This window comes from Neltuma alba, unplaced genomic scaffold (genome assembly GCF_004799145.2).
Source record: "Neltuma alba isolate B1F8T4 unplaced genomic scaffold, ASM479914v2 tig00010438_pilon, whole genome shotgun sequence".
Lineage (NCBI taxonomy): Eukaryota > Viridiplantae > Streptophyta > Magnoliopsida > Fabales > Fabaceae > Neltuma > Neltuma alba.
This window is the reverse complement of record NW_021635334.1, coordinates 200,811-220,072: the sequence shown is the minus strand read 5'-3', so window position 1 is coordinate 220,072 and position 19,262 is coordinate 200,811. Positions and strand designations below refer to the sequence as shown.

Here is a 19,262-nt window from a genome sequence, read left to right as displayed (position 1 = left end):
GTTTCTCTAGCAAGCTGCATTCACATATTTCGTGATAGTTTGGTGACGAGATGCATGTGTGACAATATGAAATTTAGGGTATATACTAATTTTAAGTAAGCTGCGTATAAAATATAAGTCAAGAAACTAAAGTAGGAAAATTCTTGTAAAGCCTAATATTCTTTTGGCTAACTACTTTCCCCTGCAAGTGATTGAAATAGGTAAAAGGCTTTATCACACTTTTTTTTTCTTTCAATTAAATTATTTAGAGGAAAACGCCAATACATATTATAAAAATTGATCATTCTCTTGTATACAATTTTATTTGTTATGAATTTTTATATTTAATAGTAACTAAGATTAGTTTAACAATGCGAAACACATATTATTGAACTCATATCTTAAATAACCCTTAAATATGAAATAGATGGGAAATATAAAGTATATGTAATAAGAAAAAGAAAAGTGAATTTCAAGAAACATGTGTGCCACTTCTTTGATTGATGCCTTACGCAGAAAAGCTTCCAGGAGCAGTAAAAGCAATCAGCCAATCAAAAAGAGAACTGGGGAAAAAAAAAAAGAATATTAGTGATGATATTTAAATAATTATAATATTTAAATTTAAAATGTGTGTCATGCAGTCTATTTTGTTCAAATATCATAAATAAAATTTAGTTAATATAATTTTTGGTCCCTCAAATTTTAAATCATAGGATTTGATCCATTGAGTTTGTTTTTATTTAAAACTAGCAAAATCCCCCGTGCGTTGCACGGGCCACAAGAATATCGATCAATGACTGCTACTATCCATCACTTAATGTGGGGACATCATGTCAAGATGAGATTAGAGCAACTCTTTCAAAGCATATGCTGCTAATTACATGGCCATGAACTTCACAAAAATTACCCGATGATTTAAAAAGAGGAGGGATACATACAACACAGAAAAAGAAAATAAGAAAAATATTATGGAGGTAAATATTCCCGACAGCAATCGTGGTGCACAAGTACAACAGCTACTTAAGATCATCATCAAATAACACTCTTGTGGCACCTGAAAATGAGCTAAGCACGGGTCCACCTGCATATAACACTATAAGTAGGATAAAATATCTCACTCCGTCTAATAAACGTTGAATCTTGCTATTAATAGAAATTACGAGCATGAACTTGTGACTTATTAACAAATGAAGGGAAAATTGTTGTACCATCGTTCTTATGAAGCATGCCAATAGCATATTATATAATCAGAAAATCTTCAGCTTTCACCCCCTGGCTTCTATCTTGGCAAGAGTAATCGCAGCACACTCATCATGAAGCTTAATAGTCAACTCCTTCGGCTGACTGACAAAATTTAATTTCCATAACCCCAAAATGATGAAAGTATCAGTATGTAAATTCAAATGGGATAACACATTAAGCTTACAAGATCAAAACCATAGTACCATCCTTCTAACGTGACCATCTCATGTCTTACGATCTCCAATTCCTCCCTGTATACTCCAATAAGCTTTATAGGACTAACAAAACTCCAATATTTCAAAAGTCCATAAATATCTTTATCACCCAAAACTTTTTCAGAAATCAGATTTTCCTTCAGGGCTTCAACGGTTAGAAATAAAAAATCATCACAAAATCTTACCATAAAAAAAATTCTTCAAATATTCCATAGCAAATGTCAAAAACATTTTTCAAGTTAAATGAATAACAGGGAAACTCATCTATTCTCTCTATAACCTCGGTTGAAGCGACAAAACATATATACTATCTGTCATGCAGACTAAGACCACCAACATGAACATACCAGAAATTTGGTGCACACCACCTTCAACGAACTTCGATGCAAATCGATCAATGTGATCATTGGTCATTAACTGCAAGATTACATGACTGTTCTTGAAAAAAAAAAGGAACATTATTGGTCCACATATAATCTCTATAATAGACAAAAAAATGCAATATTAATAAGAGATTCCAAAAGGCATACCTAAGCATCAAAAAAGAATATGTCCATAGATTCCACTTCAAAAACAGGATGACGATTTTCCAAAGTATACCACACCTTCTTCCTGATATACTTCTGGTCTACTTTCACAATCACACTTGCATTGCACTTGCTGAGATTAAGAGAGGAAAGATTACAATATAACTCCATCACTACAGTCCACTGAGAAAAAACAGTGACAGAAAATGAAGCAACTTATTAGTGAATCATCAGAACAACTAAATGAAAAAAAAAAAAACTATATAGAGAAACACACTTTTAAAATGAAACAACTCATCTATAGAAGCCTTTCTTAAAAATACAATAAGATTAAGCAAATGTTAATTACAACTCAATGTTCCCTCAAAACAGCAATTAAGAAACTTAAATATTGCAAGTAAACGTTCCTAGGGAAAAGTAACTGCAGGGACATGATTGTTATCCTGAAATCAGTTTGCTCATTGGAAAATTAACCTCTTGATATGATCATTAATGAAATATAGGACTTATATGAGGTACCTTGAAGCCCAATGCCAAATCAAATATATATGTTTACATTAAATTATTGAGTTATGACATAAAAAATTCTTAAGATCTAAACCTGATCATTTAGACAGTAAAACAGAACTTAAAACAGTAGTTGAGAACAAATATAAAACTTAATACAAGAAAAATGACAACTAACAAATCAGCAAAAAAACATTAGTACATATTATAATCAAATGTCTGTTAAAAAATATAGCACATGTTTTAATTATATAATTTCAATATCATAAATTTTCTGATCATTAAAAAAAGCTATCACTTACGCATGCCAAGATTTTGAAACACTTCTCTGTAAACGACATTGGAAGTAGTCCTACTCCTTCCACTTTCACCATCGTGCAATAGAATCTTCAATCCTTCAATTGATTTCACTCTAGAAAGAGCCACATATAGTTGCCTGTAACACCTCACTTTTATATATATATAGGATCATTTTTAACGCCTGTGAATCACTAACACCAGGTTTCCATCCTGGGAAAAGACAGGGAATTTTTTTTTTCTTTTAACAATGGAATCCGTTGATCAAATGTTTCAAACCTTCAGATAACAGATTAGTGATCCAATATCAACCCTGCTTTCAACTCAATCTATTATCATCTAAAATAATTTCATACTATACAATCTTATAATATTATATTAAAAATAAAGCAACGCTCTTGGTTGACAGCATATACGTGCACCTGGCAATACTCACCTCCTTCTTCTAAAGGATACAAAATAATATTTCCATAAAGCAAGTAAAGTTACTTGCCCGAATATTTTACTATACAATTTACAGAATTATAACAGGTATCTCTGCTCTTCAATCAGCTCACCTTCTTCTTAAATAACCTCCTTGTCCTTCTAGCTACTAGCCTTCACTGTTCATCATAAATTGGGGGGTGAGATTCCGAAGAATCCCCGTAGTAGTAATTTCCATCAAACAAATGTGCAAATCACATAAAACATGCAAACAAGCCATATGGAACAAAACCTTGCAAGCTAATGAATTAAGCATTTATGCACAATGACAGATAGAAAAGCTAAATAAATAATGCTCACATACCTGGCAATCACTGCCCCATGTCTATTAGACAAGCTGAATAAATAATGCGCTAATAATTGGCAATCACTGCCGCGCATATAATTGGCAATCACTGCCGCGCATATAATTGGCAATCACTGCCGCGCATATCATTGGCAATCACTGCCGCGCATTTAATTGGCAATCACTGCCGCGCATATAATTGGCAATCACTGCCGCGCATATCATTGGCAATCACTGCCGCGCATTTAATTGGCAATCACTGCCCCCTGTTTATCAGCTGCACGTGGTCACGGCTAAAAATCCAGGAATTAAGGATTACATGTTCTCATGCTTTTTGAATAGCAATATGGCACAAACAGACATGCAGCAATCATACACAAGTGTAAGGGAGGAAAGAACTACTGCCTGGTCCGCATCCCTCCAAATCAAACCTTACCGTTCTCCTTTCTTTCTACTTCTTGGTGGGCTTGAGCAGATATAAAAACCTATCACATTAGTAAGGATAGATTAACGCTTGATCCAACTGTAAATTCATAAATTAAATAGCTCACTTAACGTCCTAGATCTTCTTCAATCTCTACCCTTACATAGTAGTTGGTCATTCTGGACAATTTTTCTCATTTAAACTATTCTCTTTGGAGGGTTTCCTTCCTTATCTCAACCCATATATATTTTCATAATTAACTAAAAATCATTCTTAATCTCTTAGATCCCAACTTAAACTTCCTTAAGCAAATATCTAAATTTAAGATTATTTTGCGACCAAACAGCCTTTAACTTTAATTCTCACTCAATCCTTCAATCTTTAAAACTTCCCATTATATCTATTCTATTACAACTAATCTATTTCCTTACTTCTCCATATCTTAAATTCATGAAAATCACTTCACATTTTATTAATTCATTTCTAACTTCAAACATCTACCCATTTAATTCCTTCAAACTTTAACATTCCTCCTCAATTACCTTTCCTTCCATTATAATCCCACGGCCCTTATATATAAAATATAACCACTGTAAATTCCCACGTAAGTCATATATTACTATATATTGTGAGACTATATACATATATATACATCAATTCAGTCTCCTCTCCAAACCAGTCATCATCTAACCATTGATTATTTCCCCTAGCTCCATGAATTCAAGTCTCACGACAGCAACAAACACACACATGTACCGAAACTATATACATATATGTCAGTTCGGTCTCCTCTCAACCAGTGAACCCAACGCCACTTAACTATGTAAATTCAGTTCCCACAAACTTGACCGAGGCGCACATAGACAAACGTGTATCATTTTCTTTCCTATCTCATAACCAACAAAAACCAGAAACTTTCCAACCTTTAGAGCTTGTCTCAGCTTACCAGAATCAGGGGTCATGAACTTAGAAACTTCACGCACAATAAAGCTAGACGACATGCAATCCCAGAACAAACCTATATACCTCATTCATATAACATCCAACCACCACAAACCAGGCATCATTATCTCAAGCTATTAGCTCCTGTGTTAGAAGCTAAGAACCACAACCGAAAACAACATGCGAGCACAAAACCCACTCCCCTGTCTCGGATTCAAGAAACAGAGCAACCTATCACATATAAACACCTTCATGATCCCGCAGCACATGCATATATTTATATATATATATATACATGTTTCGTGCTATGTCAATTCGCCAGCAAGAAAACAGAAGGAAGAAATGAACTTACAGCCTCAAGATCAACTCCTCTCACTAAGTAAATAAGGAACCGAATTCATTCTTACAGAAACCATGATGCCCCCCTGTTCGGCCAAACTAGAGCACAGCAAGAATCTAACATGCAATCTTAAAAACCAACATCAAACACTTCAATCTACCCATAGAATCCGAATCCATTGGTCCTCTTATCCTTTCCATCACTTTCTCTCACTACCCTTCTGTCTCTCTCTCCTCAAACACGCCATAAACATGACCGAAACCAGAAAATAAAGATAGTGATGGACATGTGAAGCTCACCTTGACAGTTTAACCGGTTTGCATGCAAGTGTAACTCCTCAGATCACCACCTCCGGCACTACTCCTTCTCCGTTCTCTCTCTCGGTCTGTCTCTATTTCTCTCATTCTCTCCCTCTACGTTGCAGAACAGAATGAAATAAAAGATGCCACGGTGATCAGTTATGTAATGAAGAAGTGAATCAGGTGGCTAATGGAGAAGGCAGCACGTGTATTACATGGTTGCTGAGTCATTTTGCCCTCCTAAATAATTATTCCTCCAATCTTATTCCTTCTCCTATTTTTCTGAAATATAAGATATATCCAGAAATTAAACCAAAATATCATAAATGGATTTTTCTTATCCATTAGCTTCTTTGACCCATAAAATAATTTTCCTAAGAATTTCAGGTCAAAAGTCCATTCCTGACTATTTTTCTGAAATTTTCCAAGAAAATAGCTCTTAATTTCAGAAATTAATCCTTAACCCATTTTAAGGATTTTATGCCTCAAATAACTTCTTTACCTCATAAGATAATTTCCCTAAAATTTTCTAGTTAATTAGAAACCTCTAAGTATTTTCTAAGAAAATAACCCATTTTGCTATGAAAATAGCTTTAAAATCATTTAAGCCACTTTTCGGGGAATGAACTTTTCCAAAATATTTCTAAACCTTGAAAAATCAATATTCCATAATTTTTCCTAATTGATTGAGCTATTAAATAATTTTAATGAACTTTCTCTTTTCTGCTCATCCTGAGTCAGAAAATTCGGGGTGTTACAATTCTCCCCCCGTAAATAAAATTTCGTCCTCGAAATTTGGATAATTACTTTGAGGCATAAAGTCTGGATATTGCTTTTGCATTTCTTCTTCTACCTCCCATGTAGCTTCTTGTGGTTACAATCCTTTCCAGACCACTTCTACAAATGGAATACTTTTATTTCTCAATCTTCTTTCATGTCTATCAATGATTCGTTCGGGTCACATGTCATAGGTCAGATCATCTTGTAGATCAACTTCTTCATATTCAATGACATGCTCTTAGTCTGGTTAATACTTTTTCAGTTGTGACACGTGAAAAACATTATATAACTTACTCAACTATGGAGGTATAGCTATCTGATACACCATTGGGCCTACTTTTGCAAGAATTTCAAATAGTCCTATGTAACTCGAATTTAATTTCCTCATTTTCTTTGATTTTCCTATGCCCATAGTCGGTACTACTTTCAAGGAAACATAATCTTCCATCTCAAATTCCAACAGTCTTCTTCTTTTATCAGTATAACTCTTCTGATCTTTATAGATCGACTTATGTATGTAGTTGGGGATGCATTGAGGAAACATGGTCTCCCACCTTCAACGTTGACTACCTTCTTTGCTAACTATGTAATTTTTCTCAGTGCTCTTAACTCATATGTTGTGATAGATCACATCCACAATACTGGATACCTGACATCAACTAAGACTTGTTAATGGCATCCATCATTCTGAGTACCTAAATATCAACCAAGGTATATCAATTGCATCAATGATTCTAAGTATTCGGCATCAATCAAAACATGTTAATGGTATCAACCATTCTGAAAATCTTACTTTGTTATTTTCTACCTTACCTTTGGCATTATCTTTTAGTACTCAATCTATTGATATAATATTTGGGGACTTTTTCTGTTCCTCTTACTTTCTTACCCCACACTTAGCTTGCCTAAATGCATTCTACTTGGGACTTGCAGCACTACACTTTGTTAACTCCTACTTTCCTTTGTTGACCAATTAGAATTGAGCTAGATCTTCTTAACAACTTGGCTATCTGAAGAAAAATCAAGGATACTCTCTCTGTAACAGTTAACCAGACTCAAGAAATTTTACATTCTAAACTCATCTAAGGTCATTGTCTTCCCAAAGAAAACTGCTTTATTTTGGGCATTAGTAACTCTCCTTTGGGTCTTCTACGACCATGAGATCTAACTGTGATCTCGAGATCTAATTGCGATCTCACTAGACCCATTTCTTGGATCTAACTGTGATCCCTTTCTGGGAATTCCAATACCAAAGAATGAAGTTATAGAATAACTTTATCTCTATGAAATCTGGCAACCATACTGATAATTCTCCAAAACTGATCTTAGATACCCACATTGCTTTCTTAGGCCTTACTCATTCCTTTTGGCAACTCCAACATTATCTCCTTACACTTCTCATTTAACTTCATTATCTTATTCTCAACTTTCTCAAGCTTTATATCAATTTGTCCACCATGTCGGCTAGCTCTTTGAGCTATTTATTCATCCTTGTGGCCATTAGAGTCAACATTATGCTTAGGCCACATACCATACTTGCCCTACCTTAGTATAGGGTCTTACCACATACTATAATTGCCCTGCCTTAGTATAGGGTCTTACCACTTCTAATAACTTTAGATGGCACAGGGAGAGAACTCATGATACTACCTTATCTCTCTTAAGGCTGCCTTAACTGTTCAAAGGCTTAGGTCACCACTTTGCCTTTATGATAAAGAATAGACTTATATCCCTATTTGGCTTTCTTAACTCTTGCCATTACACTCTGGTAAGGGAGTCTCTTAACTTTGACTCAACCTCAGGGAAAGTCTCTTTACTCTGCGTTAGTGGCTACCTATACTTTCTTATGAAAACATATCATTACCTCTCAACCTGACTCATCTAAGTACTATAGAAGTGGCATCCATCTTGCAATTAAGGCAATAATACTCATTAAAGTGTTTAGCATGAAATTCATCTAATTGTAATGTCAATTTCTTTGACAGTTAGCTATTTGGTAGCATAAGAGAATTTTCCTTAAATCTTCCATAGTATTCTGCTAGACGCAAGGAATATCTAATCCCATCATTACTCTTGGCCCCTTTTTTTTTTTATGCTTTCATTAACATAAGGTCAACTCCATATTACCTTGCCTCGGCCGCTTTTCTCTTTCTCTTGGAGGACCAGTTCCACTATCTTGGTAAACATTCAGTGGCCAAGACCTTTCTCATACTAAGTTTAGCAGTCAACTATGTTTAGGTTCCTCTGAAAACTCTTGCTGCATACCATAACTCTCTTACTAAACTGCCAATACTAAATCTCAACTATAAGAATTATATCTTCAATTTCATTAATGACTTGAGTACTTTATTCATATACCTTACAAATTGCATAGGCATACTATCTAGCCCTAATTTTTCTGAGTATTTAAATATCATTCAAATATATTCCTGTTGAGCAGGCACTATAGTTAGGCATCTGACAATACCTTTGCCTTTACTCATCTTGTCCCTTAGTAGCATCTATAATAATATTATCGGAATCAAAAGATATATCTTCCTATTCCTGCACTAATTTGCACCATAATTTCAGCTTCTCAAGGAATGCAAATAATTTGAATTTTAATTCCTCAAAACTCTAACTCTTACATACCTTTGAAATTTGCTGCTTTATTTGATCTTATTTCCTTAGTGACTCCACTTGTATTTGGCAAAGCAGATCAGATGTTGAACTAGTTATGGCTAAAAACCATAAACCATTGTTGCTGCTGCTCTTTTCCTTTCGTCTATATATATATATATATATATATATTTCATTTTCTTTCTTGTCTTTCTTATGATTCTGTTAATCTCTTCTATCATTTGTCATTCATTATTAAGACAGTTTAGAACCTATTGCATAAGGTTCACAGGGAATCTTTCTTCCTTCTCATGTACCCCTGTTTGTCTACTTCTAGCTAGTATAGAACATCCTTCCACTATTCAAAAGAATAGTTCCTAAGAATAGAAACTTAACATGCTGACATTCAAAAGACAAGCAGCTAATAATTTTAATCACATTCTATTATCTTCAAGCTCTAAACCAATATGCAAGAGCCTTAAGGTATGTCTTAAATGTGGTTAAATAATTGAAGACATTTATTCCTTATGATTCCAAGAATTTGAATTTCATAGACATTTATCATCATTCATATGATCTAGCATATGAGAAAGCATAATAGCAATAACCTTTTCTTAAGCTTAGCTTCTCAATTTCCAACTCCTTTGCATCATTGATCAGTCGATGGCTACTAAAATTTCCTTATCTACCTTTCAGAACCTCAACAAACCTCAAACAACAAGTTTCAATCAATTTCAACTACTCTTTCACTAACTTGCTATTAACAAGCATCAATCATCAAAATAACACTGTTATATAATTTCCTTGACTATAACCATTTAAACATTTTCACTGAATAGCCCTTACAATTAGGCATCAAGCTTATCATTAGCTCTCTTATTCTAATTTATTAAAAATCCTCTAGCTTCGTACCCAATTCTCATAATCATGTATACTAGATTCACAAGTCTAGACTATCTCTTGGGCTCAAATATTGGTTTATGACAACATATCCAAGAGGTTCTCTATTCATAATGAGTTTCTCAGGTCTTCATCCCTTTCAGTTTATTGTCTCATAGTACTTTCTCTTATCTATTCAGGATTCTAAGCTAGCTTATAGCTATTGTATATTCTCTTGTCTCATGACACTTCTCAAATCATAATGCCAAACATCTAGTTCATCATCAATTGAACTTAAAATAAGGAACATCAATGAACATCATCAAACTCAAGAAGATCAACATCATCTAAAATACAAACCTCAAACACACCTCAGATTAATATTTTATTCAGATCACATTTATATCATTCCTATATCATTAAATCTAGGCTTAGCCCGAAACTACGTTTTATAAGTTTACTCAAGCCAACAAAATGAAGTGACTGACCTTGACTTTTATTAATTGTCATGGCAAATGAAACAGTAATGGGAAACTGTCTTCGTTTCATGATAAATGGCAAACAACTATCAGAAGGATTCATATCCATTCGATGTATTAAAACCTTCTCATTTGGCCTAGATCCATTCAATGTCACTGCCTCAACAACAGATTTACCAAGATGAGTAATGCGTAGCCTAGTCCCATTACATAACCCAGATGCTTGATCAATATTCCTTAATAGCATGACTGGCATTCCGACCTTCAAAGTTAGTTTATGCATTGGTAATCCAGAACAATTTATAGTGTTCAAAAAATCAGGAGTATACAGATCTTCAACACCATCTTCATCTTGAGATGTTTTGCAAATTGAGTCACAACTAAAGTAGTCAACAGAATCACCAGGCATCATTGTACACATATATTCATTGATTTGATTGACAGCATCAATTGTAGGTGCTAATATGGCTCTATCATTGAAGTAAGAGGTACTGCTCAAGTTACTGAACAAATCTGGATAAGTTGATGAGACAATGGCACAAATTGGTTCTTCACAACTATCAACCAACAATTCAGATGGTATCTCTATCTCTGCTACACCATCATGCGACATACCTACCTTACCCTCACCAATGTCCAAAAGCCATTGTGAAAACTTTTGTATCCGATCACAACTATCATTAGATGACGATGAAGACAAACGCATATTCTTTGTCAAATGGAAAATTGTGCAATACTCCCACAAATATGAAGAGTTAATGCATGCATTAACAATATCAGCTCTTGTACCTCGTGGAATAACAGGGAGAATTTGACGGAAGTCACCACCCATTAATACACATTTTCCACCAAAAGGATGATTTGAATGCATAATATCCTTTAATGTTCGATCAAAAGCTTCAATACAAAAACGCTAAACCATCGGAGCTTCATCCCATATAATCAACTTTGTAGCTATAATAAGATTAGCCAAAGGTGAATTCTGTTTGATATTACAAACAGAATCTTCATTGACTTGTATAGGGATTGCAAACCTTGAGTGAGCTGTTCTTTCGGATGGTAATAGAGTAGCAGCTATGCCACTAGATGCAACTGTTAAGACAATATCACCTCTAGCACGAATTGTTGATGTTAATGCATTCCACAGAAATGTCTTTCCTGTCCCTCCGTACCCATATACAAAGAAAAATGCTCCAGTTTTAGAATTAATTGAAGACATCACTACTTCAAAAACATTTCTTTGCTCCATATTCAACAGATTCATAAGCCTGCTTGACTCATCTAATAACACATCACGATCATAATTCAATTCTTGTAAGATCAAATGATTTCTTACATCCAGGTTTACGCATTTCGGAGGACAAGGAAGCGATAGGAAGTTAATAAGACTCTTGCCATTCTGTTGAAGCAATAATTCAATCTCTTTCAGCGCTTCTTGTTCTTTCATGGTATCTGAAATAGATATACCTGTAGACACAAGAACAACATGAATCAACTACATACTTCGTTATTCATAAAGTTTAATGCAACAACACAATAAAACTTTAAGATACAACTAAAGCATAAAAGATATATTGGAAACTCACATGTAGACATCGGATCATTACACGGAATGTATAACAAATCCTCATACAATAATTTGCATGTCTCTTTCCATACATAATCAGGCCGACTTAATGATGAACAAAGAAGCAGGCTAACAAACATCTTCCTTAACATTGAACCTGAAGCCCATAATGATGCCTCCTTGATGCCATTTATGTATTCATTATCATCATCTAGCAATCCAAGGGCATAACATGCAGCTCGGAAACTGGGATAAAGAACACCATTCACAGTTCTAATATCCTCATATGAAGTTGGACCTCTAACCTTAGTAATTAGAATACGAAGGTAGTAGAGTTCTCCAGAAGAAGGTGGAGTATGAGTAATCCTTCCAATTGCAAACCCCTTTTCCCTTCGCTTCCAAGCTCGTTTAGTTCTAATATACACATAATGATGAGGAAATTCAGAGTAAGTCAATGTTTTAGCAAACACATCATGTACATTTATTTCCATCCATGCAAGGAACATTGATTCACACACCCTTGGTTTATCTACAAGTTCAGATACATCATCACCAGTAGAATATATAACATATTGTTGATTAGGCAAGTGGAAACTCAACCTTTCAACAGCGGGATACCTATGATGAATTTCAAAGGCAAAAATCCTCCAAGCAGCTTCACATGCAGAAATATATCGGAAGTTGTAATATTGTTGAATCTCATCAAACGATAGTTCACCATTGTGATGTTGTGAAGTATCATAAATAGAGGCCACCACACGATCATTACCCTTGCTAATGTACTTAAATAAGTACTTAATAGCAGAAGATTGATTACACTTCTCAACGTTGATATGAGCTTGGAATTGCCGCAACAAAGATGGGTTATACGGAACAACAAAGCGATTATCCAAACGAATACCTCTTATTTCTACAGTTCTCCCATCATTTCTTCTCCTGTACGTTGGATAACCGTCATCATCAATGCTTGTGTTGTCAACAAATCTTTTAGGAAAATACTTGCTGCACTTATTATCTTTCATGCAAGGTGATTTCCTATTCAAATGACCACATGGTCCATGTACCATAAACTTTTCCACTAGTTCAAACAAAACAGGATCTTGTTCCTCATCCGGTATCTCTGCAGATATAACTTTGTCAACATCATTTGCATCTTTAGGTCTATCATTTTTATCAAGAAACAACAGAATGTGTGCATGAGGTAACCCCCTTTTTTGAAATTCTACGGTGTATACATCTACACAAGAAAGGAATAAAATTTTGATAAAATAATTAGTCATTTTAATGTCATTATCACTACAAAAAGTAAAGCAAGATGTAGAATTCATATACCTGCACAAACTCTGCCAAATATCTTCTTCTTCTTAATTGTTGACATCAAGGCTTTCAACTTCATATGAAATACTCGTGACAAAATATCTGGCCTATTGGATGATAATAAAGAATTACCCTCACAATACCTTGTTATTTCAGGCCATGCTGGATTACATGTAAATGTAATGAAAATGCTTGGGTATCCAAAATATCTACAAAGAGCCATGGCATCTTTATAATTTCCAAGCATATATCGTGCGCCCCCAGTAAATGATGAAGGCACTATGACACGTTTCCCAACTGATGAAGCATTCCTTTCCCCACTTAATAACGCATCTGTTAACCCTTGATATAAATCAGCCCTTAGTTCCTTCTGGTGTGTCCTCACCCATAATAATCGTTGTGATTCAATCATTGTGTATCCATCAACAATAAATTGTTGGAATAGTTTTCCTGCATGTAGCAATACTGACATTTCATTTTCCCTTGACATCAGTCTATATGCAAAATACTCCCTCATGCTAAGCATTTTCTTCTTTCTGGTTCTACTAAGAGTCTCTGCACGATGTTCAACATCATCTCTATAACCATCCTCACCTCTTGGAAACAAAATCGGATATTGAAGCGGGAGATATGATGGATGCAGCTCATCTATACGTTGAGGTGAACCTGACAATTCATGAACAATTACATCTCTTCTACTAAAATTCCTATCAATGTCACCAACTATTAAAGCTGCAACCTCAGATGCAGATGGCAAGTTATAATTACACCCATCTTGATTTCTGGTACTGATTAAGCATAACTTCAACTCAGAATGTTGTGGCACATTTATCATTGAAGACGCCAACCGATATTGTTTGACAAGTGGATTAACCTCATCAAGAACATCTTTTATTTTGTCAACAATGTGAGGATCAATAGTGCTCTCCTTTATATGCTTGCTGTACCAAGATAATAAAAATATAAGTAAACATATAGGTTAATAATAAGGACATAAATATTATGACAGTTAGTAAAATAACAATGCATACCTGACGGCAGATATTCTATTTGAAACTTCATTCTCAGTATCATATATATATAGCTGAGAATACACAGGCTTTGCACCTTCTGGAGGTAACAAACTGCCAATCTTATGATAGTTCAAACCAGAAAGAACAAAGGTGTATGGACTGCCTCCACGATTCATTGAATGATCAATCTTGCCTCCCATTGAAGTAAAAGAAAACATGTTATTGTAAGACCTCACATTCAAATGGAAATTCTTTGATTCAGCTGATGTTTTGTCAAAGAATAACTTGATGAACAATTCAGGAGGTGGAGTTATCAATGGAAGCTGAACTTTTCCATTCAAACAACACATTGAAAATCTAGGAGTCATTATTGATTTGCAATTCCCAACTTTCTCATTGAACCACATCATAGCACCACATGATTGACATCTATAAGTTGGATCACCCTCATCTATGTAATCTGTATAGGGCAAGGTATAAATTAATAATACATGTATTGACAAGACTTTTCAAACAAACTAACACAAGAAACAGACACTAATCATACCGACTAATGAATGGGGGTTGGAAGAATTATCCTCACTAGAAATATGCACCATGTTAGATATGAAATGCATACCACCTGATTCATCAACTGCATATAGGAGACAATTCAAATAATGGTAATAATACAAATAATCATGCAAAATAAAAAATACATATCATTACCTTCAGACTGATCTGACAAATTACCATCACTTTCACTATCAATGCTATGGTTCCCATTATATGCAAAATGTACATCATTGTACCGCAAATCTATTGGTCCTATTACAACATAAAATAGATCACTACATAAATATTCAATATATAAATCACACATAATAAGAATATATATCAATTATATCACAATTTATTTCTAAGCAATATTGTTTTATCTTAGTTGAGATACTACATTAGTAATGCATAATAAAAGATGAGATACTACACATTTTTTATAACATCGACAAGTTTACAATTTAATACTAATATATATATAGACACTAAATACTTTGGGACTAAAGTACTACTTACAGTGTTCCTCGCGATATGGAAAATTAATCACAATTATCACTGCTCTTTTTGAAAACATATCAAATAACGTAACATATTTTTCCATCCTTTGACCAATATTGGGAAAAAAATCCAAATACTTCGGCTAATTAGCTCATTTCAATGACTGCCCCGTTAAATAGCCCATTCGGAACACCCAATTTTGTCCGTGGCCCACAAAAATATTAAATGAAAATAAAAAATTAAGAAGAAATAAAAGAATAATATCCTCCTTGTTTTTTTCTTGAAAGCTAAGTTTGAGAAATCCACTATGTGGCAAATTAAAAAGGAAAAAGTAAATAAGAATATCCCTCTTACAATAAATGATAATAAAATAAAAAATAAGAATTAAAAGCTAATTGACCTCCAAATTAGAAAATACAAGGTAGAGTCTTTAAAAAAATAAAATAAGAAAATTTAAAAATGAAAATCAAAGTTCCTTATTAAAGATAATTGACTCCTCAATTTAGAAATGCCTTTTGGGTTCATAATTGTAAAAATTTAGAAAGGATGAGAATAAAAAAAAATCCCAATTTGATGACGATTTAGTAAATAAGAAGTTATATTATGAGTCATAATTTAAAAAAATTAAAAAATAAAATTTAAAGAAAAATTAAAAAACCCTAAGTAGAGTCTATAAATTAGAGAGTAAAGGTTGAAGAAAGACTCTCAAAATTTTTTTCATAAAAAAGAAGATAAGCCAATTAATAAATAGAGCATTAGGTATAGACTTTCATTTTTAGCTACTGTGTTTAACTTGAATTTCAATAAATTGTTTTTCGGTATTCTTTCTCTCTATTTTTAAAGGCGCTTTTTTTTTTAAAATATGTACCATGTGAGGCTTTCAGAATCTTTGTAGGTATCTAAATTTATTGATAAACAGTATGAGACTATAGTAGTCTCCGTAGGGATACCAATATGGTTGTGCAAGTTTTCCTTTTGAAATAAAAAGAAAGAAAAAAATTTTGGGCACATGTTTATAAATGAATAATTAAAAAAATTTTTAAAAAATATGTATATACATAATCTTAAAATATTTTTCAAAGCTGTGTGAGGTTTTTAGAACCTCTGCAAGCTCGAATGATTATTCTCTGTGTGAGGTTATGAAAATCTCCGCAGGAAGAGTAATCCAAAATTTCTTTCAAAACAATATTTTCTAAATAAAAATACAAAAATTATTTTCATGTATTAAAAAATATCAATCCACAAAAGAACACCTTTATTAATTGAATAAATATTTTCTAAAAAATGACAAACAAGTGACAAGCATTTTTATCTCTGAACTACGTGGGTTTTGATCCCTCTAAAAGGTACGTAGGTCCTAGGTTTTTATCCTAGATCAAGTCCACCTTTGCAAACAATTTATTTTTTCCTTTTTGTAAATAAGAAGTTTTTTTTTGTTTCTATCTTTATTTTTTTAGGGTAATTAAAACATAATAAAAATGTCACATTAATTTTGAGTAGTTGACTCAGGTAACTGTTCTCTTCAATTTAAAGCTAAAAAAATTTATAACGAAACAATTTCATACTTGTTACCTTTATATTTTTTAGATTTTTTAATTAAATTAATAAATTATAAGATAAGAAACATTTCATACTTTCTTATATTTCTATTTATTTATTTTTAATTTATTGATATATATATTTATAACTCGAATTACTATATTAAGTACCATTTATACTAAACTTATAATAAATCATCGAAGTAAGAAATAAACATTCAAATCATGCATCTTCCTTATCAGCCCAATTTTTTTTTTTGAATGTATCTAAATTGAACATACTGAATACTAGGCTAATAAAGAAATCCTGGACTTACTAAATTAACCTATAGTTTTTATTCGGTGTTTGGGCTAACCAAAATTTAGTAACCTAAAATACTGAAGTCCACCATCCTATCAAACGTATTGGGCCACGCCTCAACATACCCAATTTAAACTACATAAGGATGTATCTTTAACACCTCGATGACCCTGTTGAATAACTTGACAAATTTTAAAGCAAATATTAACATAAAGCATAACTAAGATGTTTACACGCAGCATGGCAATAATTTGAAAACATAGACATCATTCCAAACCCAACTATCAATAAAAACCATTTACTATGAGATAATTGTATACGACAATAAAGACAAGCAAAAAATAAATTTGAATATCCCTATGACTAATTTTGGTTACCAACATAGCCAAGGAAAGACATACCTGACACTAAATCATAATGCTGAGAACCATTAACACTCTCTGGTCTAAATGTATTATGAGAGCGTCCCATTTCAGAGAATTGATGCATTAATTCTTCCGAAGAAAAAAATGAACTCCTCTTGCTACTTCTAGCAGCACCTTTAACTTAAAAAAGTTGTGTATTAAGCAAATGAACCATGAAACATAATCAATGGTATATCAGAATAAAATTAAGTCAGTAATAATAGTTAACATGGACCGGTATACACAATTAAACTGAATATATGAACATCGATTATGGGAACATCACAAAAGACTAATTATAGACAAGATTAATACAAAGATAAATTTGAAATTAATTGAAGAAACAACAGACAAGATAAAAGAACCTCAACAAACCAATTACCTGTAATCAAAATAATATTCCAGAACACCACACATGTAAGATGTTATGCAGTATAAAATAAAAGCTGGAACAAAGCTACCCAGATTTAATATAGCTGAATAGGAAGGAGTTAATAATACAATATGAAATAAAACCTGGAACAGAGCTCCCCAGATTTAATGTAGCTGAACAGGAAGGTGTTAATGTTTGAGGCCGACTATTTGTACAAAGCATTGTGCTGTCACAATCAGACATTGTTAACTGACTTGGGAACTTATCATTCTTGACACATGATAACCTCTTCCGAGCCTTCTTACCACTTGTGCCGTTCGATTGTATATCACCTATACACAAATATCCCAGATTTACAAAACTCATACAATAAATGATACCCCTCTGTATGGTTCTGTTATAAATAAAACTTGTCATATTACCAGATTTAGATAACTCTTGAAAGCTGAATTCAAGGTTAGAAGCCATATTAGTCATCTCTTGTAAAGCAATAGCTCTTCCTCTTCGTTTGCATCCAAATAATCCATTGTTCGTAACAGTTGATCTAGCATCAGTATTTCTCAAAAGTATCCTATTCTCATCATACAAGTTCTCCTTCCCTTCCATAGATTCTATATTCACAGCATTGAAGTCGTAATTAGCACCCTCATCACCAAATCAGACTATTTTCATATTTCATATAAACTCAGTACTTAAATTGAAAAAAAAAAACCAAATGTACATTAAAAACTTAAAAAAAAATAAATCATACCGGGAGTATAAGGAGATTGATTAATTAACTTGTTCAAAGCTAAAACATTGCCCGATGAATTTGTTCTCATGATTGCTGAACCACCTAGAGGTAATGTCAAAATAGCCATCACAAAAAAATAAACTACAACAACAAATCAGTTCTAAGTTAGACACTTACTTATCTCTGGATTAGAAACTGCACATGAAGAATTGGGTATCAAACTCATAGATGAAGATAGGACATAATCAGCAAAATTACTGTCAGAATCAACAGTATCATCCTGGTCCTTGATGACTCTTCTCCTAACCATGACTAAACACAAAGTGAAAACTAAGATCTAATTTGTTGTGACCAATTTACTTTAAAACCAATGATTCTTCAATATATACTTATTGAAAAGTTCAGACCATGAAGCTTACATATGCGTAACTTCTCTCTGCATTGCGTCCTGCAATAAGTATAAGATATTATAATCTTCTTACCACCACATGTGTATATCACAAGTCATCATAGACCCTATCCTTAGACATGACAAGTGCTGCATATGTCAGTTTTGTTCAGCCCTTCTATATATTTGAAAAATAATATATATATATATTACACAAAATATATCATATGGACAGTAGCACCCTACTCAGTCATTCACCATTACCAATCCCTTCATAGTTTTCTCTTCTTATGTAATGTTTTCCTTCACATGATAC

General features: G+C 33.3%; 2 protein-coding genes and 1 long non-coding RNA gene across 3 annotated transcripts; all 3 read right to left on the bottom strand.

Moving 5' to 3' along the window:
- Positions 1 to 789: 789 nt before the first annotated feature.
- On the bottom strand, positions 790 to 2,462 carry LOC114756604 (uncharacterized). Its single transcript, XR_003741475.1, has 3 exons — positions 1,967 to 2,462; positions 1,188 to 1,869; positions 790 to 1,060 (listed from the first exon to the last, which is right to left on the bottom strand). It is a non-coding gene; the product is annotated as an uncharacterized LOC114756604 (long non-coding RNA).
- Positions 2,463 to 10,107: 7,645 nt separating this feature from the next.
- Positions 10,108 to 11,109, bottom strand: LOC114756589 (uncharacterized). Its single transcript, XM_028945538.1, has 2 exons — positions 10,287 to 11,109; positions 10,108 to 10,145 (listed from the first exon to the last, which is right to left on the bottom strand). The coding sequence occupies exons 1-2, from the start codon at positions 11,107 to 11,109 to the stop codon at positions 10,108 to 10,110; spliced, it is 861 nt and encodes a 286-aa protein (XP_028801371.1).
- Positions 11,110 to 11,190: 81 nt separating this feature from the next.
- Positions 11,191 to 18,868, bottom strand: LOC114756588 (uncharacterized). Its single transcript, XM_028945537.1, has 10 exons — positions 18,736 to 18,868; positions 18,248 to 18,436; positions 18,080 to 18,157; positions 17,450 to 17,593; positions 14,883 to 14,981; positions 14,722 to 14,808; positions 14,193 to 14,634; positions 13,177 to 14,102; positions 12,002 to 13,081; positions 11,191 to 11,744 (listed from the first exon to the last, which is right to left on the bottom strand). The coding sequence occupies exons 1-10, from the start codon at positions 18,866 to 18,868 to the stop codon at positions 11,191 to 11,193; spliced, it is 3,732 nt and encodes a 1,243-aa protein (XP_028801370.1).
- Positions 18,869 to 19,262: the final 394 nt, after the last annotated feature.

What these genes read in the sequence shown, in the direction of transcription:
- LOC114756589 (XM_028945538.1), bottom strand. Translation starts at nt 11,109, where the DNA reads ATGGGTGGTGACTTCCGTCAAATTCTCCCTGTTATTCCACGAGGTACA. An exon ending in GACAATTAATAAAAGTCAAG is followed by an intron (nt 10,146 to 10,286) that starts GTCAGTCACTTC and finishes TTTGTATTTTAG; the next exon opens with ATGATGTTGATCTTCTTGAG.
- LOC114756588 (XM_028945537.1), bottom strand. Translation starts at nt 18,868, where the DNA reads ATGGTTAGGAGAAGAGTCATCAAGGACCAGGATGATACTGTTGATTCT. An exon ending in CAAGAATGATAAGTTCCCAA is followed by an intron (nt 17,594 to 18,079) that starts GTCAGTTAACAA and finishes AACTTTTTTAAG; the next exon opens with TTAAAGGTGCTGCTAGAAGT. An exon ending in ATTTGGCAGAGTTTGTGCAG is followed by an intron (nt 13,082 to 13,176) that starts GTATATGAATTC and finishes TTTCTTGTGTAG; the next exon opens with ATGTATACACCGTAGAATTT.